At 43.3% G+C, this 27,643-nt stretch overlaps 1 protein-coding gene across 9 annotated transcripts in view; it reads right to left on the reverse strand.

The window, feature by feature from the left end:
- Positions 1-27,643, reverse strand: part of LOC129144613 (kalirin) — a 111,527-nt gene that overhangs the window by 47,097 nt on the left and 36,787 nt on the right. For 3 of the 9 annotated variants that reach the window (XM_054700506.1, XM_037525419.2, XM_054700508.1), the window contains exons 2-11: positions 26,654-26,937; positions 25,328-25,429; positions 10,709-10,839; positions 8,807-8,873; positions 7,140-7,243; positions 6,901-6,970; positions 6,523-6,609; positions 5,541-5,633; positions 4,755-4,805; positions 3,814-3,891 (exon numbers count right to left, since the gene is read on the reverse strand). In XM_054700506.1, the coding sequence (XP_054556481.1) occupies positions 3,814-3,891; positions 4,755-4,805; positions 5,541-5,633; positions 6,523-6,609; positions 6,901-6,970; positions 7,140-7,243; positions 8,807-8,873; positions 10,709-10,839; positions 25,328-25,429; positions 26,654-26,937 (1,067 nt within the window). Of the gene's footprint in view, positions 1-3,813; positions 3,892-4,754; positions 4,806-5,540; positions 5,634-6,522; positions 6,610-6,900; positions 6,971-7,139; positions 7,244-8,806; positions 8,874-10,708; positions 10,840-21,926; positions 22,023-25,327; positions 25,433-26,653; positions 26,938-27,643 lie in introns of all 9 variants that reach the window. The other 6 variants (XM_054700505.1, XM_037525418.2, XM_054700507.1 and 3 more) reach the window with 3 other exon arrangements.

The following is a 27,643-nucleotide window of genomic DNA, read 5'->3' on the forward strand; positions in this document are numbered from 1 at the left end:
AACGGAATAATGAATCTCAGGTTGCAGGGTTACCAAGAATCAGGATTAAAAGATCTACCTCTTTCTCTTAGGGTCTCAACAACTACTAAGTGCCTGTCAATAACATTGTCAGATCCAAATTTATATTAATACTCAAAATCTTGGTTAATGTATAAGGATGTAAACTAATAACAGTCATTCATTAAACTTAAATCAGGAAAGTTAAATTGCTCTTTAAAGATTCATTGCTAGACTATTCACAATAGCTAAGCTTTGGAAACAGCCCAAATGCCCAAAAATAGATGACTGGATCAAGAAGATGTGGTACATATATACCATGGAATATTACTCAGCATTCAAAAAAGATAAACACATGCAATTTGCAGCAACATGGATGGCGCTGGAAGGGATCATGCTCAGTGAAATAAGCCAAAAAGAAAAAGAAAAATACCTGATGGTCTCACTCATAGCAGGAATCTAGAAAACTAAAATAAGGGACCAGGAAAATGAATAACTATAAGAAAGTGAAAATCAAAATCAACAAAAAACTATGAACCAGAGACACTTTTTGGGGGTGGGGGGGGCGGGAGGGGAGAGATTGGGGTCAGAATGGGGGGGGTTGCAATTGTATGGGGAATATAAAAATAAAATTTATTATTTAAAAAAATAAAATAAAAAAATAAAATGTAAAAAAAAATTGTTGAAAGATATTGAACAAGAGATAAATAAATGGAAAAAATGTCCTGTACAAAAAAAAATTATAAAAAAAAAAGAATAAGTTATGATATGACACAAATTGTCATATCATATCATATCATTTTAAGGGAAAGTGAACACTTTCCAGCTGATTTTATGAAACTAGTATAGCACTGACATGCATTTAGAATAAAATAAATGTGCAATATATATGAATCTATCATCAGCTAGATGGACTTCCTTTCTTATAAGGACACCCATAGGAGATAATACTATGCTTTAGTTTATATTCTAGATAATTCCTATATTTTAATAAATGTTTAAGTGTATTTTAAAAAAAAAAATAAAGATTCATTGCTGGGACTTGAATATTTGCCATCCTTTAATTCATAAGTGGAGTCCTAACCCCCAGTACCTCTACATGTAACTTTACCGGGAGATGGGTGTTTACACAAGGAATCAAGTTAAAGTGATGTCATTAGGGTAAGCGCTAATCAAATGTGACTGGTGTCCTTTCTTTTTTTCTTTTTTTTTTTTTAAAGATTTATTTTTATTTATTTTATACAAGCACTGGGTACAGTCAGAAGCATGGGAGGGTGAGAGAATTCACCAGAGCCAGAGCAGGGAGCAGAGCAGGCAGAAGGACCGAAGTACACTGCTGAGGGGAGCAGCGGGCAGCAGGAGAGGTCTGCGCGCCATGCGGGACCCTCCTCCGGTGGCCGGGGAGCAGCCAGGGATCGAACCACCGCTGCAGAGGCTGCGGGCAGCTTTGCAACCCAGCACTCAACCACTGTGCCACCGGGGAGGCCCTGTCCTTTCTTTTTAAAAAGGGGAAATTTGAACACAGTTAAGTTCATAGGGAAGAGGCTGAAGCTAGAGGAAGAACACTATGTGAACATGAGGACAGCCATGGACAAGCCTCATAAAGAGGCCTGCATGGATGCTTTCTTTGTGGCCCTCAGAAGAAACCACCCCTGCCTATACTTTTTCCTGGTCTTCTAGAAATGTGAGATGACAAATTCCTGTTGTTTAAGTCCTCCAGGCTATGGAACTTTGTTCTGTCATCCCTAATAAACTACTGCATTCACTAAAAAAAAAAAAAATAAATAAAATAAAAATCCTGAGGACGTCCGAGAGTTTCTCCTAGGACTTGATTCTTGTATTTATGCAATATATAACTGATAAGGGATTTATATCCAAGCTATGTATAAAAGATCATACAATTCTGCCATTAAAAAGTCATAAACAGGGGCCTCTCTGGTGGTACAAGGGGTTAAGACTCAACTTATGAAGCTCAACGCAGCCACTACAGCACAAGTTCAATCCCCGGCCAGGGAGGTGACCCACATGGTGCAGCAGACCTCTCCTGACTTGCCTGCTGTTCCCCTCAACAGTGTATTTCAATCGGTCTGCCTGTTCTGTTCCCCACTCCATTTCTGGTGAATCCTCTCACCCCCCAAAACTCTGGCCTGTACCTTGGATCTTGTATGTATAAATAAATGAATCTTTAAAAAAAAGTCATAAATAACCCAATTAATGGGCAGGAGATGTGAATAATTTACAGAGGATGTACAGAAGGCCAAATAAATGATCATCATGGATTCTAAGAGAGGTGCAGATTAAAAACACAATGAGATACATTCTCACAGCTGTGAGAATGACACATATCAAAAAGATCCTGGAGGGGATGTGGGGGACAAAGGAACCTATTAAACTGTTGGTGGGAATGTAAACTGTTGTAACTATTAAGGAGAGCAATTTGGATTTATGTTAAAAAACTCAATTGGAAATACTCTAGGAATCAGCAATCCCACTCTTGGGAATATATCCAACGAATGCAAAACCACCAACACAAAACCACTTATGTTCCACAATGTTTGCAGCAGCCTGATTTACATTAGCTAGGACACCCATGGACAACTGGGTCAAGAAGATGTGGTATAGCCACACCATGGAGTATTATGTAACCACAATAAAGGATGAAATGCAGCCATTTTGAGCCAAATGGAGGAAATGAGAGAATTATGCAGCAAAGTAAGTCAAAATGATAAAAACAAATACTGGACATTTATGTAACAGACAATTTGATAATAGAAAATACTTTCAAAAACCAGTGGATATCAATTAACATCCTGAGGGTTAAGAGGGAGGGGAGGAGAGGGACAAGGGGATAAAAAGGGTGGTGGTGGGCAAAAATGTGGTTAAAAACATGTAATTAATATGTTTTCTAAAATTTTTAAAATGACAGCAACTGATTTCAAATGACCAAAGGAAAATGCTGGTCTTTTGACTGTCTTTCAGAAAACTTTGTAGTCCAAAGAGTCAGAGCAGACAAAGACAAAGAAGGACTTGATTCTTCTCTTTAGAAATGTCCACTCTGATGTTTTAGAGCTAAAAATGTTCATTTAATTTAAAAGTCAAGGGCCTCCCTGGTGGCGCAAGGGGTTAAGACACAACCTATGAAGCTAACGGCAGTCACTGCAGCACGAGTTAGATCCCCGGCCAGGGAGCTACCCACATGGCGCAGCAGACCTCTCCTGTCTCACCCACTGCTCCCCTCAGCAGTGTATTTCAGTAGATCTGCCTGTTCTGCTCCCCACTCTGTCTCTGGTGAATCCTCTCACCCTCCCCCACGACCCCGCACCTCTGGCCTGTACCCCAGTTCTTGTATGCATAAAAATAAAATAAATTAAAAAAATAATTTAAAAGTCAACCGCTATAGAGACCTGCTTATTAGGACCACCCTCTCCAAAAGAAAAGTGTTCCCTTTCCCCTCCAGTTCTACTTTCACCATACACTTCTGTTTTCCACTACATTCCCAGCATTTCTCAGGCAAGAAAGAAAAGGGAAGAGAGGTCCTTGCCAGGTCCACAGTGATGAGGATTTTTTGGTCTTTCTAATCCCTTGGGAATCCTGACTCCAGCTCAGCTGACCGCTCTGGAGCCTCTATGACTGCCCAATTACTAGACTTCCCAAACAGATGCATCTTCTAGACCTGGGAACCAGAGGCACAATGGTGTGGATGGTGAGAGAAGTCAGAGGAGGAGGTGGGCCACAGGGCTTCAAAGGGAAGCAACCTCCCAGCCTGGGGTCGTGCTGCCCAGAAGAGAGGGCTGAGAAGCAGTATTAACAGCTCACCTCAAAGCCCTGCAGGCGTCCTAGATTCATCATGTCATTGCAGCGTTTTGGAACAAGGCACATTAACTCCACTGCTTTCTGTGGGAAAAACAATCAATATAGGCTCAGGGTAAGGAACAGCGCTCAGGCAGGAAGTTCAGGGCGTTCTATGCTGGCATCCGGGGCCTCCTGGTAGCTCCTTGATTCCAGGAAAGGCTGCTGGCCTGTGCTGCTCACTTTCAGAGGCGTGTGGGATTGTCTGTTCTAGGTGGAGGGTGTTGGTCATTACGGGGCTCCATGTGACTCAGTGATTGCATGTGGGGAGAATACTACCCAGCCCATTCTTTTCCTACCTTCCTACTTTTATCAATTCCCTTTCCTTCTTGTATTTTCTATCTTCTCTTTGTTGCTTCCTGGCTCTCCAAGCAACAGCTTAGCCTGGCTTGTGAAACACTAGAGGATTTAACCTAAAATAACCCTCCAGAATGGTTTGTAACCTCTCTGGTTTAAAATAATCCCCATGGTGACTTTGTCTCATAGGACTTCACTTGGGGAGTAATCCTCAGGGGCAGGGGAGGGAATGAAAATGGAGTATTTTATATGTTAAGCTCAAATAGTTTCTGGATTCATGGGTAAAACTACACAGTGAAGCACCCAATCTCTGAGGGATGTTAGAGGCCTCAAATACAACCCTTCCTACCACATGTCACTGGGAACCACAAGGAGACTAGTTGGCATAAGTGCTGGTTTGTCCTGAACAGAAATCTTGAGTTCTAGAAAAAACTCTTAGTGCATTTATTAACACCTGCCATTCATCATCCTGCTGAGCAGTTGTTCTCAAGGGGCTGTTACTAACATCGGTCAGCCTGGACCCTTGGCTGCCCAGTGACAGCTCTCCCCTTTAGAGATAGACATCCAATATTGTCCCCAAGAACAGCCAGCATTACAAGTAAAATACTCACCTCGATATCTGAACATTCCAAACCCGCCTTCTCGCTGTATCTCAGGAAGTCCTAGCAAGTGGGGGAAGCGAGGAAGGGTGTGGGAAGGGTGAAATCAGTTAGGAAACAGTGCTATGAAAACTTAGCATCATGAAACCACAGTAACACCAGAAGACTTTCCCTCCCACCAGAGATGGCCATGGTTTGTTGTAGCTGAGATATTAAATTACAAGTCATATTGGATATGATAACACAGAGAAAGCACCCCAAGTCTTCAAAGATACAAAGCTATGAGAAAAGGGAGAGAGGGAGGAAAAAAGGGGACAAAAAAAGTGTGTGAGCAGGGAGAGAGGGGATTATGACAAGAAAGGGTAGGAGAACAGAACGTTAAATCTCTCTCATTTAAATTATATTTCTGAGACCAAATTAAACTATTTTAAAAAAGCAAAATATGATCAAATTTTAGGTATTATTTATCTAATGTTTTTAGAGTTTTTCCTTTCCTTTTTTCCCTTGTACTCCACCTTAATTTTTAGGCTTTATATTTTCTAAAAGGTACCAAGCCAGTGATTGTTGCAAGAAAGAAAGCAAATTGAAAAAAAGACAATCAATCAACCTCAAATGCAGAAACAACAGTTTTATAATTTATTTGGAGACAAAGCTGATCAAGTAACCGACAGACAAGATAAAATCCCACTTGTCCTCATTAGCTCATGGGAGAAGTGTGGTAGAGATGGAGCCTCAAACTGACCTGTATCCTAACACAGGCCCAAAGCAGACACCCCTCCAAGCTCATCTCTCACTTACCTTGAGGAGCAACTGATACTTTGTTATTCTCTGGATGGGCTTGATAAGGAAGTCGCTAAGAGTCAGTCTTTGATTTATCTCTTGTTTCACCTCCTGGAACATAAGGAAGGTTATGTTTAAAAAAAAAAGGAACCAAAGAATTGGGGTGCTCTGCATCACAGTTCCAGGCAGGAAGCACAGGTTTTTGTGTTTGTCAATAAAAGTCTGGAATCGTCAAATTGTGCAAGAGGTAGACTTGGCTGTCCAACTGCTGATTGGTCATTAATCACATGAACACACTTCGCCATCACTAGCCTGCATGCCATGTGCTCTCAGAGTCTGGGTCCTCTCCCCAGTCCTGGGAGCAAGGTGGAGTGCGTAGTCTGTTCTCTCTATGGTTCCAGAACCAAGCCAGGAATGAATGGCTTCTCCTCGGGCACAAACCTATGGGGTGGTGTCCAACTCAGATCTGTAAATACTCGATTTTGGGCACTTCTCAAATGATGGCATTGCCTCTCCTCCAGGAAAGCCAACACTTCCAGCCTGGGGCAAAACAAACACTTGGAACTACTTGACAGAACCTTTGGGAATCAGAGCAGAGACTATGAGGTGACTGTGTCCACCTTACTTAACAAGGAGACACATCCTCAGCAAGCTGTCTCCAGGGGGCCTGTGAGGAAGAGTGTGGACATAGACTGCTCTGGGGTCAAGGAAGGAGGATAGGACAGAGCCCTGAAGGAGACCTGAGGCAGTCTCTGAGCTACAGAGTCATTCTGCAAAGGGAGGCATCTAAAAGCAGTGCCTACCCTGCCACCTTGGTGCCCCTCAAGCAAAGGGGGTCCTCAGAATTTAGCTAAGATGCTAAAGGCTCTGTTGAGTCAGCTATCCCTGCCCTGAAGGGCCAGCAGAGCTGTGTGAGGATGGCAGCTGTGTCTCTGAATATGTCTGTCTCGGCCAGAGTTTCTTCCCCTCAACTGGCTTAGCAAAAGCCAAAGCAGCTTACTTCAAAGTAGGCGTCGTATTCGGCCACAATGTACTCTGAGCGCGGCTTGTTCTGGCAGTACCACACGTAGATGTGCAGCTTCCGCTCCTGAAAAGGCACAGGGAAGGCACTCAGGCATCTGGGGCCTCGAGCTCTGAGTGCTTTTGATCTACACGTGGGGAGAAGCACAGACACGGTCTACATTCTGGGGACACATCAAGGCAGCTGAAGAGTAGACAAGAGTCCATCATTCAAACTGCAGGAAAGACTGAAAACAATAACAACTCAGAAGTGTGAGAAGGGAGCAGGTCAAGGCAAAGCAGAAGGAAGGAATTTTAAAGTGAATGTAAATGAGCCTGGCGGGAGGGGACAGGCTGGCGGTGCCAGGAAAACACTCACATGTTTAATAAAGAGCTGTGCCAATCTGTCTTGTTCTTGGATACATTTTTCCAGTTCAGTCAGGAAAAAGCTAAAAGGAGGAAAGGGATAAGAGAAGGAAGCCACAATTTTTCAGAACTGTATTATTTCACAGTGATAAGTGACAGAAGATTCTCAGCAAACTCTACCCCTGAGGCCAGATGCAGGAGGAGGATGGAGAGCCTGCAACAGGCTCACCCCTCAGGGCACGCAGCACTTACTCCTTATGCCAGTCATAAATCTGGTGAATATTTCCAAACACGATTTTATCTTTTCCTCGCATGTCTTCAGGGACACCCTTTTCTTCTATTCTCTTCATGAAACCCTGTAGCGCAGAGGCGATAATTAGGAGAACATCTTCATAGAAGCTTTGCAGGCTCATCCCACACCACAGCCCCCGGGAAGCCCCCACTCTGCATGGGTTTGAGGGCAGTGCTTTCCTGTGCACTTAGAGTTTTTTCTTTCTTTCTTTCTTTTTTTTTTTTTTTACCAGTTAGTGAAGACTTAGCCATTGAGCAGAGTGAGACACAACTTTCATGAAGTACTGGGTCCCTTTCTTTGTCTTTAAGAAAGCAGGACATAATGTAGTATATACAGATATTGAAATATAATGGAGTACATCCGATGGATAATGATATGTAGCAATGTTACTTCAATAAAAATTAAAAAATAAAGAACAAAGAAGAAGAAAATCATCTGTCCCCCTGTCTTCCCAATCCCAGTTAATTATGTCCTCAAAGGCTTAGAACTAGATAAATCTGGCCTAGAAATACTTCTTAATATGTTATGACTTTAGGTTCTGTAAAATGTTATCAAATATAATCTCATTTTAACTTTTAAAAAATCAAGTTTTGAGGTTGCAGAGGCAGTATTTATCCCCATTTGACACATGAGAAAACCAGGGCTCTGGGGAGTTATGGCATTTGTCTTCAGCCAAATCTTACATCACTTATGTCTGACTTCCCTGGATAACAGTTTCTTGTATCCTACTCCTAGGCCCTTTATTCCTAAGCTGGCTGCTTATGGGAGTTCCTGTACCCTCTACTGCTCCCATCCCCCTTTGGAAGAGAGACTAACTTCCCACAAGTCCTCATGCAGGTCCTCCATCTGCCAGGTCAGTCTGCTTGTCCAAGGCTCAGGACAAGCGAATACAGAATGTTAAGTCAGATTTTACAGGTTGGGGGACTTACAGGCCCAAGGGAAAGAACCAGTAGAAGATTTACTTTTGAGGCCTGCGATTTTCAGACTTCATATTCTTTTGTTTAAGATGATTAACAACAGGCTCTAACATCTAAATTATCCATTTGCTTTCTTAGATTTTCTCATTCAAGTATCTAAATCCCCCTAACGTAAATCCCTATATAGAGAGGGATTTTATTTACTATCAAGTTAACTGCAACTGTGGACTTCTCATTGTTGCCTTATTGGTGTTGGGCTCTTCCTTGTCTGTCTTGCTGGTAGCTGTAACACCCCTATAAAAATCTAAGGACACAAAAAAAACCCAAGGTTTCATCAAGAGTAAACTGCTTAGGGCCCACAGTGGCACATGGCTCTGAAGAATGAATGTCCACATGGTTAAACACCAAAAACAGCTCTTAGGACAATGACTTAGTCACCTAAAACAAGGTGACATGAATTTAGCTCTAAGAGGCTCCCTGAAGTGCTGCAATATGCAGGACCTGCCTCCTAAATCCTGATAATAGTTTAAAAGGAAAAATAAAATTACTTATATATTTTTTATTTGCTCTATTACCAAGTTTAGTTTCATTTCTGCAAATACACAGGTAGAGAAAAATACATGGAACCCTCAAGTTGAAACACCTTCACCATGTAGGGTCTAATATGCCGCTGGCTAGGTGACCCCAGATCCCTCGAGCCCTCTACTCACCTCCACCACAATCCCCAGATCCTTGACATAGTCTTTCTCTGTCTGTACCAGCTCATTCAGGACAAACCTGAGCAGGAGATTAAGAACAATGAAAGTTCTTCTTTGTGAAGCAAGAGATCTTTCCACTTAAGTTTGCAGGAAAGTCACATTAGTGACTTTATGATGAGACCACCATGAATTCCACTCTTAGCACCTGGCGGGAGGTGCTTGCTGCTTGCTCTACAGAAGGCCCTTCCTGGCGAGCAGAGGGCACAGAGGCTGGGAGAGGGCTTTCCCAGCTGGCCCACAACAGCCAGACCACGGGCGATGCTCCTAACCCAGAATTCTTCCTTCCACCCGTCCTCCTTCTCCCTCCCTTGTCTATAACTTAACAATCACACAGGCACACAGTGCAAAGGAAAATGACCACCTTGGCAAATGAGTGATGAAAACTTTGAGGCCAAGGGATTGACATGAAAATTTTCTCCCCTCTTTTTAGCTTCATTCTTTGCTTAACAGCAGGAGAAAGACATTTGTCTGATAACCAATCTTTGAGGCCTCAGAAGCACTGACACCAAGAGAAGTTTTTGAGATATAGAAGCTACAATTATTCAGATAGATATCTACAGTAAGCAGCCTGCAAAACCCTCAGTCAAAGCCAGAATGATGGACTGCAGACACTCCATAACCACAGCGTTGAAGCAGCACCCATCCAGTCTTCTACCAGCTGAGGACTAGGAGCGAGATCATGTGATTTTTTGGTTTCTTTCTGGTTAATGATTTTTCCCTCTTAGAATATTTACTTTGTGTCAGTTGCTTCATCTGGACTTTCTCTTGCTAATATTAAGGTAGGTGTTGTAAGCCTTGTTTAATATAGATGAAAATACTGAGACAGGAAGGTTAGGTGACTCGCCCAAGATGACAAACTGAGTAGCAGAGCTGGGATTTGAACCCACTTGTATAAGAGCCCAAAGATGCTGCCCTTTTCACTGTTGCTCGTTGCTGGTAAACTGTTCACGCTGGCTCTCTGGAGTCTGTGAGGCCTCAAATCCAAACCCTCCTCTTTCTTCTTTTCCCTCCTTCTAAGCAGTAAAGAGCTATCCATAAAACGCTCAGGGCTGGGCACAGGGGTGGGTGAGGCACAGCGGGGCTCAATGGACTCATATACCTAAGTTTGGAAGAGCTTTGCCTGCAGCCACACTTCATTTTGGTCCTCAGAGACTGAAGGGAGAGTGTTGGAGACGTCAGAGGGGCCCAGCACAAGGGCTTACCCGTTCTGAACCCAGGAAGTACTATTCATCTGAAATTCTTGTTCTACATGGCACAGAAAAGCCACCAAGTGCCCAGTCCTGGGCCTCAGGCGAGAGGGAAGAAGCCGAGGAACACATGCTTCTTTATCAGCATGCCCAGTCCTTCCACCCAGCACCCCCTCTCTACTACAGACAATCATGTGTTATAGGCCACAGGAAGGAACTGGTGAGGCCAAATAAAAGCATTCAAATATATCTTTAGCAAGGCCCAAGAAAACCCACAGAAAAGTTAGAGTGGGAATGTGGGGCTGGAAAGGCCCTCTGGAGATGAAGTCTAGCTCTCCTTGAGGTGACATTGTTATCCTAATCTATCTGCTGACAGGCTGAGGGCTGTCTTGTGTTCACCACCTGCTAGTGGACCTTCCTTGAAGAGTTGATGAAATACTTGGGGGAGGTAATGACACATTAAAAAATATTCTCAAAAGGTCCACAAAAGATTTTGTGCACTCAGGAGGCAGTGCATGAGTGATTGACAAATTGAACTGATAATAAAGCATTTTTCTTCAGAAAAAAATGGGGACTCCCTCTCTAATTCTTCCCCAAATTCCCATAAGCCTTGCCCATCATGTGTACATACACAAACATCAGGGTGGAATCTGGAGAAGTCACTTACATCCTGCCTCTCAGGGCCTTGGCTTTCTGTTCTTCTTCTAGGTTTCTAGGAGGCGTGGGAGGGGTCATCCCCTCATTCAGGCATCCTGTGGGGTCTTTCAAGCTCCCCCTGTACGAGCCTCCTTCTAGACTCTGAAAAGAGATGAATAGAAAGGCTTAGGGACGTGTACACTGAAAAGTTGTTTGGAAGCCTTGAGTCTCCTAGCATAGCCTCCGCCAAGTCAGAAGACCAGGCTGTTCTTACAGAACCTCAGCGAAGTACCAGGAGACCAGAATCCCATCACCCTAGAGCAGGGAGCCCAGGGTTGCAGCCATCTCAGGCAATCAGGGCCTACGTGGCATCTACATGCTGCCAATTTCTCAGACAAAAGGAAAATTGTTAAAGTGACTTATCTCTGGGTAAGGACACACGAGATAAAGTTAATCGTCACCATTCTACATTAAACAAGCTCTTAGAAAAGAAATCAGTTGTCTACTATCAAATACAAATTGAGAAGGGAAAGGTAGTGATAACAGTACTAGTTCAGGGAAATCATGCTTTGTTAAATCAGTTGTTTTTTTTTTTTTTTTTTGAGAGGCCAGTGAGATGTAGGTGAGAAGAGGTAAGTAGATTTAGCCTTTTCTAAAAACATCTTTGCTAAGGCTATTGACCAAGGGCTTGCCTTCATTTATTAATCCTTTTCATTTTTTTAAATTAAGGAGCTGCAGGATTGAGAAACAAGTTAAGGGGATTAATATAGTACCTTAGAAAGAGGTAAGGGTAAAAGGGTAAAGGAACTCAAATTCTAATCCCAGATCTTCTGGTCACTGGATGTTCTTAAGTGAGATAGCTAAAAGTTTTCTGTGCTTTGGTTTTTCTCAGTTTTTAAATCAAATCTCTCCTTTCTCCAACAGATTTCTAAGGAAGAAACAGAGATAATAGTTGTGCAGCCCCTTGAAAAATTAAAATGCTCTATAGTGATCCCTCCTTTCAGGGACAGAATTGTTAAGCTAAGGGTACTCAAAAGAGAGGTCAATCTTAGCATTTTTTACAAGTGTCCTAGAAAGATCACACAGCGACACTTGACATTTCATTATGCAAATTAGCAGGAGCATTGTGGATAAAACAGTAAGGCTGAGATTAAGGTCAAGATAGCCAACTAAAACAAGTATGGGAGTTGAGTCTAAAGTCTTACAAGATTGCTGGCTACCACTGCCACTGTGGCTAAAAGAAAGGCTTCCCCTTAATAGCCTCAGAAAACGTCTGCCCGAAAGTTAAAGGAACAACGGAGGCTCTTCTGTTGGGCTAATTCCTTTTCTAAGCCCCGCTCAAGGAAGAAGACAAATAAAAACATCTTTGTTCCTTAAAAAAAAAAATCAAATAAAACAAAACCGCAAAAGAGAACAGGAACATAAGGTTTCAGCATTGTCTTACATAGACTTGGAGTGTCTGTCACAAACTTTCTTAGTTGTTGTATTTCAACCCAGGCCAAAACGGAAGTGGGAAAAGTCCTAAAATACAACATGAACAACAGTCCGATGGGCTAGTCTATGAGAACAGTGGAAATATAAAGACTGGAGAGCTGACAACCTCAGTGCTGAGGAGATCAGGGTGCCTCCCTCCCCTCCCCAACTTACCCCCAAACCAACAAAATATACCATGGGACCAACAGGATTTTGAGATGAACATTAGAATTAATAGGACAGGGTTTTCAAGCTTGAGACAGAGAATTTCTTTTAACTTAACATAAAGGTATTTTATAGAACAAGTAATCAACCACGGATGTTGTTATCCAGAGAAGCAGCATAGACTAAAAATATAGAAAGGTCAAGAAGAGTTTAGCTAAATTTACAGATTCAGGATCTGTAACCAGTTATTAAGGAAATGGGGGTGTCTGGTGCTGAGGCTTGACAAGCTGGTGGACAGGCAGGCTTTCCAACGACATGTGCCATGTCCTCTGGTGCCATCCGCAGAGACAGGCACCCTGGCAGATGCACCCTTGCTGGTGAGTGATCTGATTACATGTCTTTTCCTTCCCCTGTCCCTTCCCCATTGCCGGCTGTTGGTTGTCAGGATTCTGGCCGCATCGCCCAGGAAACAGGTCTGCATCTCTGTCCAAGGACTCCCTGTGGAACACCTGCCTTGACATGGCCCAGGCTGAACTCTTCCATGGACTGACTAAAGGGCATCTCAGGAGTCCAAAGTATGACATCTGTTCCATCTCCTCCTGCCTGATCTAGTACATGAGCAAAGAAGCTCAAGTTGTCTTCAGGGAAGGACTCTCGAATGGCGATGAGAAGGACAGAGACAGTGTCTGCTGATATTTGCAAAACTGGAGAAACAGGGGTGACTAAGATATGGCTGTGCTGTACCACAACCTAAGCTACAGTGAGTGCCCTTGCAGGCAGAAGGGGTACCATGATGTATGAAAAAAGCAGGAGGCAATTCTATGGTGGGCTGGAAAGGAAGGGAAAAGCTTAATGGCAGAGGGAAAGCTTGAACTACCAATTGAGAAATGAAAAGGATTTCATTGGCAGAACAGAGGCTGCTGTTAACCTATATGCTGGCTAATGTGCCTCAGTTAACGTCGTAATTCAAGAATTTGTCTTGGCGACCTAGAGTTCAGACAGCATGCTGGCTAAGAGCATTTAGGGGTGACATGTATTTTCTATGCTGTACCTGGAGGGAAACAGACAGTAGTGGATAGCTGACGCGTGGTGGGCTGTGCAGTCATAGGGGGAGCTTCTGTTATGTAATGGGGCTCAGGACCACGAGAGACAGAGGAAAAGGTATATAAGTGTTATAGGATCCCCCTTTCCTGGGACCACCCTGTTACATAAGGAGAAAGTGACAAAAGTTTCTATAGTTTATCCAAATTCAGGAAACAGAGATGCAAATAGCATTTGAAAAAGCAGACTAAATATGGAGAAAGGTATTGCTATATTAAAAATGGACACATTTCCTGTCTGTTGAATCTTGGGTCACATACCCATAAAATGCCCTACCTCTGGGCTCATATAAGCACCTTTTATGCCTCCCCTGCACAATATTCTTTACATAGTACTATAATTAATTATTTGTTTGTACTCACACAGATATTTCCCAAACACCTATCACCTGCTGATATTTGCAACACTGGAGAAATAGGGGTGACTAGGATATGGCTGTGCTGCACCACAACTTAAGCTACAGCAAGTGCCCTTGCAGGCAGAAGGGGTACCATGACATATGAAAAAAGGAGGAGGCTATTCTATGGTGGGCTGGAAAGGAAGGGAAAGGCTTAACGGCAGAGGGAAAGCTTGAACTACCAATTGAGAAATGAGAAGGATTTCACTGGACACGCCAATGGGAGGATAGTTCAGATGGAAGCAGCACTGTGAAGAAAGGATCAAATTGTGAAAAGACACAGGGCGGCCTGGGAAGCTGAAAGCAGCCTGGATTGGTAGAACATAGGGTATGAAGGGGGTTGGCAAGTGTTACATAAATTGGGTCCTCTGATATGAAAGCAAAGGAAAACAGACTTCAGTTCTATATACTCAATGATTAACTACTTTGTTTCTAAGGGATCTGCCAAAAAGTCTATTACGTCAACACTGAGTACATCTGTATAATGGTGAGCGATATACTTTGTGTTTATATATTTATTTTTCCAGTTTTTCTTGAATGAGCATATCTTGTTTTTATTCAAAAAGAACTGCTAAAAACTTTTTTTTTTTTTAATAAGGAAAAAAAGCAAGGAAAGATTCCTCTGGCAGTCCCACAGAGAGATGGCAGACCCAAATCCAGGCAAAGATGGTGGCGGTGGTCCAGTAGGAGAGTATTTTGAGCATTAATTCTAGACTCTGAGCTCCAGGAAGGAAGGTTTTGTGCTTGATCTCAGAGCACAGCATATAGCAGGACTCCAAGAGTTTACTGAAAATACTTTAGAACTCTTGGGGAGAGGTCAAAGCTTATCTGATGAAACAACAGGACAGTGTGCTGGGTTAGCACCTCTCAGCTGCCCCACCCTTTTGTAAAAATGTGTATAATAGTCTACAGACAAAAAACCTACATTAGGGGCCTCCTTGGTGGTGCAAGGGGTTAAGACACAGCACTATGAAGCTATCCGCAGCCATTGCAGCGAGAGTTCAGTCCCTGGGCAGGGAGGTGACCCATATGGTGCAGCAGACTGCTCCTGACTCGCCCGTTGCTCCCCTCAGCAGTCTATTTCAGTCAATCTACCTGTTCTGCTCCCCACATTGTCTCTGGCGTATCCTCTCACCCATCATATCTCTGGCCTACACCCCAGCTCTTGCATGCATGCATAAATAAATCTTTTTAAAAATCTAAATTATAACATTTTCATTCCCAGGTAAATTGAGTGTGGAAGACAATTATATAGTAAAAAACCAAAGTGTGGATTTTTCAGGCAAATTTCAAGTTTGTGACCTTGAGTTAAATTTTTTATTTATTTATTTATTTTTGGTAGATCTATACTTTTCTGTTTCAACAAGCTCTGGAATCTTTTCCACAGAGGGATGCTAGAAGAATCCAGTTCCTAAAAATACATACCTCCATGTGGATATGATGGGATTATTATTTCCTCCATTCTGGTCTCTGAACTACTCTATCTTGCCATTAACAAAAGCAATTCAATTCATCCACAGGAAGGAAAAGCACACACATTACGCAGCCTGGTCCTAGCCATGTTCACTGGCCTATAGGCCACCTAGAGAAGTGAATGTTGTCAAAGCGGGAGAACCCGAGGGTGGGAAGTATTCTGAAGCAGGTAAGACACAGTCCCAGGATGGTGGGCCACGAGGCAGACTGAGAAAGAGCTCAATCATGGCCAGACCCTTGACAGAGGCACAGGACTATCAGCGCAGGGTTCACTGGTACCATCCTGAGCCCAATGAACTACTGCATCATGCAACCCATGGACAGTTCTCAGAGAAGGGTCTTTCTCTCTAGATTGAAAGATTTAGAAACTCAATCTTTCACCCAAGGTGGGTGGTGGAATCCTGGGGCTGTTTAGAGTCACAATATATTTTCACATGACCAACTTTTGCTTGCCAAACTTGAGAAATCAAACCAAATCAAATCATACAGACTGTTTAGCTGTAACCCTGCAACGTTCACCCAATTATCAATTTATTGACTGACAGATTTGAAGTGTCCCCAAGCCAAGGGTGTGGCTATGAATGATAAAGCATGATGTGGGTCCTTTTCCCTGCCCTCCACAATGCAGGTGAGGTGGCAAAGAGCTAATATTTGAAGGATGCCGATTTATCAGTTTACAGAGCATGTTCACACTTTACACAGTCATCATAATTCTCTTGAAATTAGATTCAGTGGACAGATTCATGGTCGACAAATGAGATAAAAGAGAGGCTCAAACAGACTAAACAACTTGCCCAGGGCTATACAGTAAGTAGCAGAGGCAAAAACCAAAACCTACGTCTTCTGATTCCTTCCTTACACACAGTCTCTCCACTATCAGTCACATGTCTGGGGTAAGTTTTATTAAAAATCACAGGGAAGGCAGTGGGGAGATATTATTCCTTACTCAGAGTTAAACATAATAGCCATTGGGACTCCCTGGTGGCCCAAGGAGTTAATACGCAGCACTATGAAGCTATCTGCAGCCACTGCAACACGAGTTCGATCCCCAGCCAGAGAGCTGACCCACATGGTGCAAAAGACCTCTCCTGTCTCGCCTGTTGCTCCCCTTAGCAGTGCATTTCAGTCAGTCTGCCTGTTCTGTTCCCCACTCTGTCTCTGGTGAATCCTCTCACCCCCCGCACCTCTGGTCTGTACCCCAGTTCTTGTATGCATAAATAAATAAATCTTAAAAAAAAAGATAATAACCATTATTAAATACAAAACCCAGAAAAAAATGTCCATTAACAGAGCAAAGAATTAAAAAGATGTGGTGAAATACTATCCAGCTATAAAAAAAAGATAATCTCTTGCCATTTGGGACATCATGGATGGAACTGCAGGGGATTATGCTAAATGAAATGTCAGAGGGAGAAAGACCAATACAGGATGATTTCATTCACATGAGGGGGGAAAAAGGGCACCAATAAAATGGAACCAAAACAAACTCTGGGAATATGACTGCAGAACTGAGGCTACATGAAGGGGAAGGAAGGTGAGAGTGGAAACAAAGGGGGAAGGAGATCCAGTGACGTAGGTGAAAGGACTAGGGGTGCTTTGATCGTGGGGGTGGTGTGGCAACGTCTATCTGAGGAGGGGTAAACCTCTACCCCTAAATCATAGACAGCGGGGTAAACCAATGTTACCTCAATAAAGAAAACAAACAAAAAAACCTAAAAAAAAATATATATTAGCTCCACATAAGGGACTATGGTGATGGTGCACGGGGGAATTGGTGGTGGGAATATTACAGGCACTACACCTGAGAGGAGAAAGCATACATTGTACAAAGAGGAAGAACGATGTCAAATATATATAAAGTTAAATTAATTCTCTCCACACACATGCAAAGAAATTAAACCTTTTCCAATAAATATATGTAATTTGAAATTACAGATATTTTAAATTATTTCTATTTTCACTTAGGTGAAAACTTTAAAAGGAGACCTATGATTTCATTTAGTCACTCAGTATACTATAATGTCTTCCCAGTCTAATCTATGATACCAAAACTGTTCAGCCAGCAGAACAAAATAAATAAAATTCAATAGTAAGTACTCAGCAACAACCACTATATATATATTTATATATTAGCTCTATTTGGGGGAGGGACCGGGAGGTGAATGGAAATTCTCTCTTGGTAAACAAAAGTATTGGTCAAAGACTGAGACTGGCAGGCAAGATCCCAAAAGGGCCCATTAATGCCTATCGATAACTTGCCATAGAGGGTCTTGGGGGATCGTCAGGGGTGCCCTCATTCCCTAACAGCAGCTATTGAGCAGCAGAGATCACAACTCCCTGAGGTGGAAGCCTTAGTGCATCATGACCCATGACCATAAGCACCAAAGGGAGTTTTGGGGTTCACATACAAAGAACTCAAGTCCTAGATAAAAGCTGAAGAACACCAAATGCCCCTGTAAAATGGAATCAGACTCCACACATTGGGAAGTGCCTATTTAGTTTGTCTTATATTGAACTAAGAGAACTTCCTCCCACAGGTCTATATTCCACCATCTGGTGCAACCCTCCTTCCCATACAGTGCTCAACTGTTAGAAGACATTCTCATGTGTCATCTCTCTCTTAACTTCTCTATATATGTGGCCTTGGTTTCTTCAACAATCCTTCAAATCACATCGGCCACCACATGGTACAGGTTACCTGTTCCTGGGGCCCTTTCACTGCACTCCAGAACAGTATAAAATGCTGTGTTCAGAACCCAACACGTGACTCACACATGACTCAGATGGGTGCGGTCTAAGGAGTTTTGTACACAAAGGCAGTGTTACTCCCATTCATCTGCTCATTGCACTTTCCTGGACCCAGTCTATGACCACACTGGCTGTTTTGGCAGCTGTCACACTGTTGTACTTCTAGGCCAATGGCAACTCCAAAACTTTTATAGGCTCTACCCTCTTCTAAGCTAAAATGCTGATTAGGAATAGGACTACACATTTCGGGGGTGGAAGTGCAGGTCGGTATTTCCAAACGTGGCTGAGCAAACAAGCACCTGCTGTTCCTCCACTGCTACTCCACAAAGGACCAAGTCATGGTGAGAGGATTCGAGAAACCAAACCACTGGTCTCTCATTGTCTTCTGTGTTAGGCTTGGTTTTATACGGTAAGCCAAATAATTCTTTAATTCTAGGTTCAACACAGGTCCTCAAGAAATAGTTATTGGTGGAAGAAGTTAAATCCCTCATAGCAAACTCATTACAGAAAGCCCATTCATTGAATAGGCATTTGTTGAGAGCCTGTTATAGGGCCAATCAAGTCTAACACCATCCTACAGTCTCTTTCTTGCAGGAATTTGTTCTTATGGGACATCTTAATATTTGCACATGTTTAACAGCAGATCCTCTGGTTACACAAACTAGAGGCCTGCAGAGACTCCCAAGAGTGCTAAGGTGAGCAGCAGCAGTAGGAAAAAGGCAATCCAAAATATAGGAAATTACAGATTTTTGGAAACATATATTTACTGATGCAATGTAAATGTAAAAGACTCCCTATACATTAATGGAGGAGGAGAAAATAACATCTTAAATTACCAGTTCTCTCCCTGGGGAGATAAGCTGCAGATGACAAGATAAAGCTATTTCAACAAGAGCTGTTCCATGCAGCGTGGGACTTACACAGTAATTGCCATGGGGCTGCAGAAGAAATCTGGCCTGGTCAGGGCAGTCCTTGTGGAGATAAAGGACCTTGAACTGTTATGCTTTGGGCAAGTACAAATAAGAGGGAACACATTCCAGAGAAGTGGGGTGGTATGAACAGAGACTTGGAAAAAGTCAGATGCATGTTTGGCGACAGTGAGGAACAGTTTGGTTGGAGCAGAGTTCATCAACAGGAATAAATAAGTGGGGGTGGAGGACAGGCTGAAAAACATTAGAATACTGGGTAGGTGTGGACTTTATCTACAGGCCAGGGACATTCAAATGTTGATTATATACCTCCATCAGTAAACACAGTTTTGGTCTCTGCTCCCCCCAAATTTAGTAATTATGTATTTGTGCTACTGTATTATCACTATACACACACTAAACAGACACAAAACCATTTTGCAATGGTGAGATAGAGATTCTAGTATTTTCTTCCTATATCTCAGAAACTGATGGGTTAGGCCAGAGGGAGGAGGGGAGCCTCCACCAGGGAGGGAGGCAATAGTGGAGCTTGTGGAAGACCAGGAGAGTGGACGTCAGGAATTTGAGGCCCAAGAGACAGAGAAGAGAAGGGAAAGATCAGGCAACACATTCTGCAAGGAGAAAATGCAAAAGAAAGGACGAATGTTTTAGGAAAAAAAAAAATTTTAATGTATTCGGAAAATGAAGAGGCTGTAAGGGTAAATGTAAAGAGGAAAGGAGAACACATGGTGGGGGCGGGGGGGGGAATGTGTCAGGGAGACCTGTTTTGAAAGGTCACTGTTGTGCCCGGAAGAGCACTCAGCTCCCAGCAGTGGGACAGGAAGAGATGATGGCAGGACAACCTCCCAGAGTCTGACGAGAGTTATTAAAAACATTAGCTAACTTCTTTTTTCTTTAATTAGGGAGGAAAATTTAGAAGGAAAAGAAGAAAGTTACATATGTTAAATTTCATTGGTACTCTATTAGCTGGGATTTTTGAAAAGGGAGTTACTGTAATCAAAATTATTATCAGGCAGCTTTCCCCAGGGAGAGTCCAGCATTTTTCTCTAATTCCTGGCCAAGTGGAGAAGGGTTTAACTGGCGCCATTAATGGGGCTGTCCGGCAGAAGTCTGGAGGAAGCGCACTTACCCTAATGAGAGTTGCAGGAAAAACTGAGTGAGTGGCATGGATGAGAGCAAAGGAAAGGAAAATGCTTCAAATTGCCATCCTGTAGTAACAGACTTAAATGTGAAGATATGGGCAGAGAGGAAGGTCTATCTAGAAAAGGAGCTCTTTCATCAGCGTTCTGTGGAAACCCTGAATCAGCTCAGGCTCACAACCTGTGCCTTCAGTGGTCTGACTTATATTCAACTTCCCCCCATTATGGGGATATGCACCAGCTCCCTTAATTTCTTGTGGTGAGGTAGCTACTTACTTTTGCCCATCCCCTTTCTAATCAGCAACCTACTTTTGTAAGACTTTGTAAGCTAGAAGGCTATTTGAGGGCCTAAAATAAAATTAACTGGTGCTTTCAAAGATCCAGCCCCAATCCAAATGCCCAAAAATGACTGGATCAAGAAGATGTGGTATATATACACAATGGAATACTATTCAACAATCAAAAAAGATAAACTCATGCCATTCTCAGTCACATGGATGGAGCTGGAAGGGATTATGCTCAATGAAATAAGCCAGAAAGGAAAAGAAAAATACTGGATGGTTTCACTTATAGGAGGAATATAGGGGAAACAAATAAGGGATAAGGAAAATAATAATAATAAATAAATAAACAAAATTAGCAGGCAACTATAAATCAGAGACATTCTGCAGGGGAGGGGGAGGAACAGGGATCAAAACAGGGGAGGGAAGAGCACAAAGGACCATGGTGATGGTGCACGGGTGAACTGGTGGTGGGAATTCTATGGGGACTACACCTGAGAGGAGAAAGCAAACATTGTACAAAAATGAACGATGATGTAAAATATATATATAGGGCCTCCCCTGGTGGCTCAGCGGTTGAGCGCTGGGCTGCGAAGCTGCCCGCAGTCTCTGCAGCGCAGGTTCGGTCCCCGGCCACCGGCAAGGGCCCCACATGGCACGCAGACCTCTCCTGCCATGCCCGCTGCTCCCCCAGCAGTGTGCTTCAGTCCTTCTGCCTGTTCTGCTCCCCACTCTGGCTCTGGTGAATTCTCTCACCCTCCCGTGCTTCTGACTGTACCCAGTGCTTGTATAAATAAATAAATAAATCTTTAAAAAAACTCATTAAAATATATATATATAAATTAATTAATTAAAAAAATTCAATCCAAGTTCCATGTCTCAGCAGCAAAGTTAGCTTTAGGACTACCCGACACACATCAATTACCATCCAACTACCATGTCCCTATATTATAGGTCAGTTGTCTAAACTTACCGGGAGGTTTTTTTGTCTTAAGCACTTTTTTTTTAAGATTTATTTTTATTTATTTATACACACAAACTGGGGTGATGGCCAGAGATGCATGAGAGGATTCATCAGAGACAGAGTAGGGAACAGAATAGGCAGATCAACTGAAATACACTGCTGATGGGAGTAGCAGGCGAGTCAGGAGAGGTCTGCTATGCCGGGTCAACTCCCTGGCTGGGGATTGAGCTTAGGCTGCAGTGGCTGCTGATAGCTTGATAGCACTAAGACTTTAACCCCTGCGCCACCAGGGAGGCCCTGTTACTTTTCATCAATGTCAACCCCAAAAGAAAGGATGGCTTTAAGGAAAGGAATTTTTTCCTTAAAACTTTTAAGGAAAAGTTAATTGCTCATGCCATTCACAAACAAAGCCAAAAAGGAATTTGGGGCACAGCTTTTAGCAACCATCACAAGCTGGACACAATCCTACAGGAGGAATGAGAACAGGCACGAAGGAGAGCATGGCAGGTAGATACCAGGCCCTGGGAGCTGCACAGAGGTGAGACACATGCAGAACTGCCTCCTATACAACCCACTTACCAGCTTGCTTTTGACCAACTGTTCTATTGCACTGACAAGGTCTGCAGCAGTAGGTACATCGGAGGGAGCCTGCCGGGCTGCTAGCAAAGAGGAGGACTGGAAGACATTGAGCAGCAAAGGAAAAGCAGATTAGCGAGGAATGAGGAAAAGCAGTTAGGATATAAAACAGCAAGTCCAAAGCTCAAGGTAGCAAGGGAAGCAAAGCTCTATGAGATGACAGAGGGAGATAGGGGGTAGTGCAGGTATGGCACAGCCTGCTTGACCCTTTATTGGGAACTCTGGCCAGCAGTGATGGGACTAGGCTCCTTTAGGCCGGCCTCCTACAGAGCTGAGGGGAGGGTCACTGAGTTCCCAGGAGGTCAACAGGTATGGGCTCCACTCACTGTCAACAATGGAGGGGGAGAAGTGCAGACAGGCCTTTGGTCACTGTCCAGTGTCCAGGGCTGCCCAATGCCATCCCTGCTTGAAGAGTCAATAAACCTGGTCTCAGTGTGTCCAAATAAGAGAAAGTATCTTTGCTTCACTTAGATGTAGATTTTAACTATAGCTAATCACTATGAGTCAAGCAAAAATGCTAGGGGCAGGACACTTAGAGACCAGGACACACACACACACACACACACACACACACACACACACACACACACACACGAGTCCTGTTCATAGTGAAAGACCTGTGCCTCTTCCCCATGATCCGTGGGGCTGTTTGGTCAATGGTTGGGGACTCCTGCTCACTAAGGGACAGTGTTATTTTTTTTCTTAAGAGGAAACTGGGGGAGGGGTATTGCAGTGCAGGTCATGGCCGTGGAGGGGAGCTGGTGGACCCAGAAGGCCCCTAGCCTCTTATCCAGTCTTCACTGACCAGGCTAAGGGAGGGTGTGGCACCCTTCCAGCTCCAAGCTGGCACCTCCATGTGGAGGCCTGCGTGGGCTGGCAGAGAGTGGGACACAGACATCCTTGCACCCCTGGCATAGTAAGGGCGAGGGCAAAGATGGTCCCAGGACCCAGGGCATATGCTTCTTCAGTCTTTAGCACTGAAGACTGTGAGAACAGAAAGGTGAAAGTCCTAGTTGTGCCTTGGCTTCTAGTTTGCCCCTTAAGTTGGGGGGATGCTTCTTAGGTTATTTTAGGTCTTTACTTCTGATAGGGGGTAAAAAAAATCAAATAAATGTCATTAAGAGGGCTATAGCAACACCCATTTTCTTCCCTGGGGAATGTAGGAAAAGAGCTTAATTTAAGTTTGTTTGCAGATTAAAGCAATCAAGTTTTTGATCTGGTGATTCTACCCCTGGGAATGTAGCCCAAGAATAGAAGTCTACAGAACAGCATTATCCAAAGTAGCAAAATTGGAAACAACCTAGGATATCTCAAAACAAGTTGGTCAAGCAAATTATGGTACATCAAATAAATGCAATACCCTGCAGTCATTAACAAATAAAATGAAGACTTTAGGAAATACTAAATGAAACATTAAACACATATATGTCTACTATAATTGTAAAAAGAAAACATCCATGCATAAGAACTAATTTTAGAAGGAAACATGGAGAATTAATCATACAACAGTACAATGGCTGGGCTTCAAAAAATCTTTTTACACTGTTGTAAAAATTATTTTAATAAATCCAACTCCATTTGCTAGAAGTTCTGAGGTTCACCCCACACCCAAATATTCCAGAAAAACAAACATATAATATCAAATAGCTGGGCTGAGGGGGAGTATGTGTCTAAAAAGAGACTGTTGCCATCCGCCCTATTTCTGGCTAAGGAAAGGGCTACACAAACCTCTGGAGGTAAGTCCACATTCTTAGTTAAAAATTACCCAGAAACAACATAACATCTTTTTTCCTAAAACAAGCTGTGTGTGAGGGAGTTAGTGGGGGTGGGTTCATGACCTTTATCTTTTGCAAGCTGGCACCTCCATGTGGAGGCCTGCCCAGGATGGCAGATAGTGGGGCACAGACGTCCTATCTCCCCACACACTGTCACTGTTGAGAGAAATTTTGCAAGGATTGGCCTCTGGGAACACAGCAGGTTGGTCCTCATTCCCATCTCCAAGTGAAGCACAGGTATTTCTGCCTCTGGGAATCCAGGATGGGCAACATGCCAGGCTTCCTGCTATTTTGATTCCCAACAGTCAGAGTCTAGGGCCATCGATATCACTTTAGGAGGGGCTGCAAGTATTTCTGTCTCATCAGTGAGTCACAGAGGAGGGCAGCGACCACATCTTAGTCATTGTGCCCCTAGAAGCTGGGCTTTTAATCTGGCACATGGGAAGACCTCAATGAATATGTGTGGGTCAATGATGTAAATGCAAGTGGAGAGAATTAAAACAAGAACTGAGACTTCACTAGAGACACTGAAGCATCTGCAAACAGTACTTTCTGAATTGCATCCTAGGTGGTATAAAGGTTTGTTCCTTGCCTATGCATGCTAGACCCTCCACCTCTGACAAAGCTGCCCCATCATGAGGCAAGCACTAGAAAGGAGGCATAGCTAAGCCACCAGCACTACCACCAAACACCACTCTGAGAATCAAATGCAAATACAATCAAAAACTGAAACCACCACTTCAAATCCCAGAGTCCAACAGGACAGCGAAACTAAAAGAAGACAAGAAAAACACAATTAACTGAAAGCTTGACTTATTAGGCAAGATCAAGCACATGATCAAAATAGCCTCAGATGGGGACCTGGAACTACATCCACCCGGATTCTCTGCTCTAGAACCATCAGAGGGTCACCCTGAAACTAGAGATCTGATGGCCACCCACACTTCAGCCACGACTGAGCCTCTGCCTGCCAGTAAGTCAGGAAATTTTGCAAAACAAAAAACTTGGGCAACCTGGAATATTAGGTTTTCTCACATTTGACAGTAACCTCCCTTTCACAGCTTCTCCATCCTTCATATTGTGTTTGCAGAATTTTAACAGCACTGGACTTGACTGGAAGTTACTATGATTTGGGCTTCAGTATTGAGACTAGGGGAAACAATCCACTAAAACATAAGTCATATAGCCAGGTACAACAGAATGATCATGACCTGGAACCACCTTAGACTCCTTTTTGAGCCACCTTAGGTTCCTTTTTGAGACAGTTTCTTTTGAGATCTCTGCTTCCAAAGACAGAGCCAATACCTTTCATCAACATGATGCAATACCAAGCAGATTCTCACTCTGAGAATTCTACACACACCACTATGTTGCCTAGAATGAAGTCAGAATTCCAGGGTTGGTGGAGGGGACCCCTGCCAAATACTGATGGAATAAACATCACCATGGATTCATGTGGTGTGAGACACAACAAAGGAGAGCGAACATTATTATCCCCATCCCACACAAACAATGAAATCACATGGATGACACACTACTCTTCAAAGTGAGAAAGCAAAGAAGTTCTACCATCTCGTCCTGCGTGGGGTCATTGTCAAAGATCTTCATAGGGGGAGGGAGGGGTGTATGCGACTCTTCATCTGGTTCATCTTCACCCCAACCTTTCTTGCTCTTCTAGAACAAAAGAACAGCATTAGTCACTGTTTCATGTAAAGATGCCATTAGTTCAAGTCTTAGAATTTTTGAAAAGCAACATGTAAGATACCATTCTGCCTCAACACACCCCTAGTTTTTCAGTCTTATAGTCCTCTGTGGGATGGAGGAGGACACTTGCTTATCTGAAAGAACAGTGAAGAGAGAATGGAGGAAAACACACACACACACACAGAAGGAGAAGAGGGAGAGAGACAGACAGACAGACAATCTCACCAATGAGTCAGAAAAAGATGAAGTTGCGTGATCAGAGAGTGCCTAACAAATTTTTTAAAAAATATTAAACCACAATCTGAATACCACCAGGCTCTACTGCCATGTTTAGAGGGAGAAATGACAGACAGCATAAAATTACAAAGAGTCTGGTTACACATTCAGAAGAATTTCTTAGCCACAGCAGTGAGAAGAGTAGGTTAGTTTGCCAGATAAAACAGCTATCTCATTCCCCCAAACAAAACAGTCATACGATATTTTGATTACAGAATCTCAGCTCTGGAAGGGACTTCAGAGGGGTCCAGTCTGGCCTTAGCTAACACAGGGTAACACTAACACAGCTAACTAACACAGTTAGCTAACACAGCTAACTCTGACTCTTATGTGAGGTCACATGGACTCTGAAATCCTTCCAGTAGGGGTGTTCATTTGTTTTCACGAAGGCTCATTTCATCCCTAGTTGACAGCCACCGAAGTTCCTCTGAGCTGAAACCTTGCCTACTATAAACCTTCAGCTCTCCCTGGAGCAACCTGCAGTTGGATGCTCACTTTTAGATGTGGCAACTGCTTAAGAGACTTGGCAACAGCTATTATGTCCTAGTATAGTCTTCAGTTTTCTAAGTGAAACTCTCTCCATTCTCTTATTCCTATTCTAAACATGCCTAGCAGGTTTTGAGGTCACCCTTAGTCGAGGCAGGGGGCTAGGTGATTGCTGGCTCCCCTCAGGGCCAGGCTCCTTTCTCCACATCTAGCAAAATGGCATCTGTTGGAAATTCTAAATGGTAGTCAGTTTCTGAACTGGTCACAAACCAAACTGGCAAGTCTGGAGAATAGAAAAACTCAGATCATGGAGGCCCAAGAAGACAAACCTCTGGGGACTAGAGAAGCCTGGCGAGTTGACCACACCCGTGGGAGGATGCATGTCAGTAGTCCCTGCCTGCTGGAGGTTCCAGGGCCTGGTGTAATTACCTCATCAGCGCTGTCTCCCTGGGGAGTTGTCTCATCCCCAGGTTTGGGAGATCCCAGATCGAAGCTCTTCCGGCCATCACGTACTTTCTTCTGTTTTTTGATGTTTCCATCTGCTTTCCCACTGTTGAGCCGGCGTACTGGACTTGTCAGCCACTTCTTAAGGGTGTTGGTGGAACGCTTGGGCCCAGGGGAGCTGTGGATGGAGTTCAGGGAGGGCTGAGCCTGCAGGTTGGCCACTGACTCAGACTTGCCTCCATTTTCATTGGAGGAATGAGAGTATGAATCTGAGGAAAAAAGAAAAGACAGAAGTGGCGGGTCAATGGCAGTTAAGGCAGGCTGCCAGCCCAGGAGTAAAACAGCTCCAGCCTCAGAAAGCTGGGACACAAGGTAGAATGTCAAGGCCTGCTACAAACCACAGTTGAGGAAATCCTTTTTAGAACAGCAGTAACAGCACTTGATTCCTAACATGCAAGGCACTGTTCTGGGTGATATATATATGGGAGTAGACAAGATAAAGACTCCTGCCTTCAGGGAAAAACGATCTAGAGCCCAAGCAAGAATTGCCCACCATAATAATGTTATGGAGCACCTATTAGATAGTGTATTGTAAAGACATATAAGCACAGGTATTATTTTTATAGACCTCTTAACTAGCTATGCACACATACACACACAGACACGGAGGCAATGAGAATGAAAGAATAAGACAGAGCAGTTAAAGATCATTTCACAAAGCAGTGTGTGATTAATTGCCAAAGGTCTGGTAAGGACTGTAGATGATAAGTAAGTGGAGTTCAGAGGACGGTCAGATCTGTGTAAGAGGGACTGAAAAGGTTTCACAGAGGAGATATGTCTGAGTAGAAGGAATTCCAAAAGGGGAGATAGCAAGAACAAAAGCACAAAGGCAGGCAAATTGAAAACAAAGTTAACACAGCCATAGTACATCCTTTGAATGAAATACAGATTAATGGAGGAGAAACTGGTTAGAAA

The sequence above is a fragment of the Talpa occidentalis genome, unplaced genomic scaffold, assembly GCF_014898055.3.
Source record: "Talpa occidentalis isolate TD23 unplaced genomic scaffold, MPIMG_talOcc4v2.1 talOcc4.4, whole genome shotgun sequence".
Taxonomy (NCBI): Eukaryota; Metazoa; Chordata; class Mammalia; order Eulipotyphla; family Talpidae; genus Talpa; species Talpa occidentalis.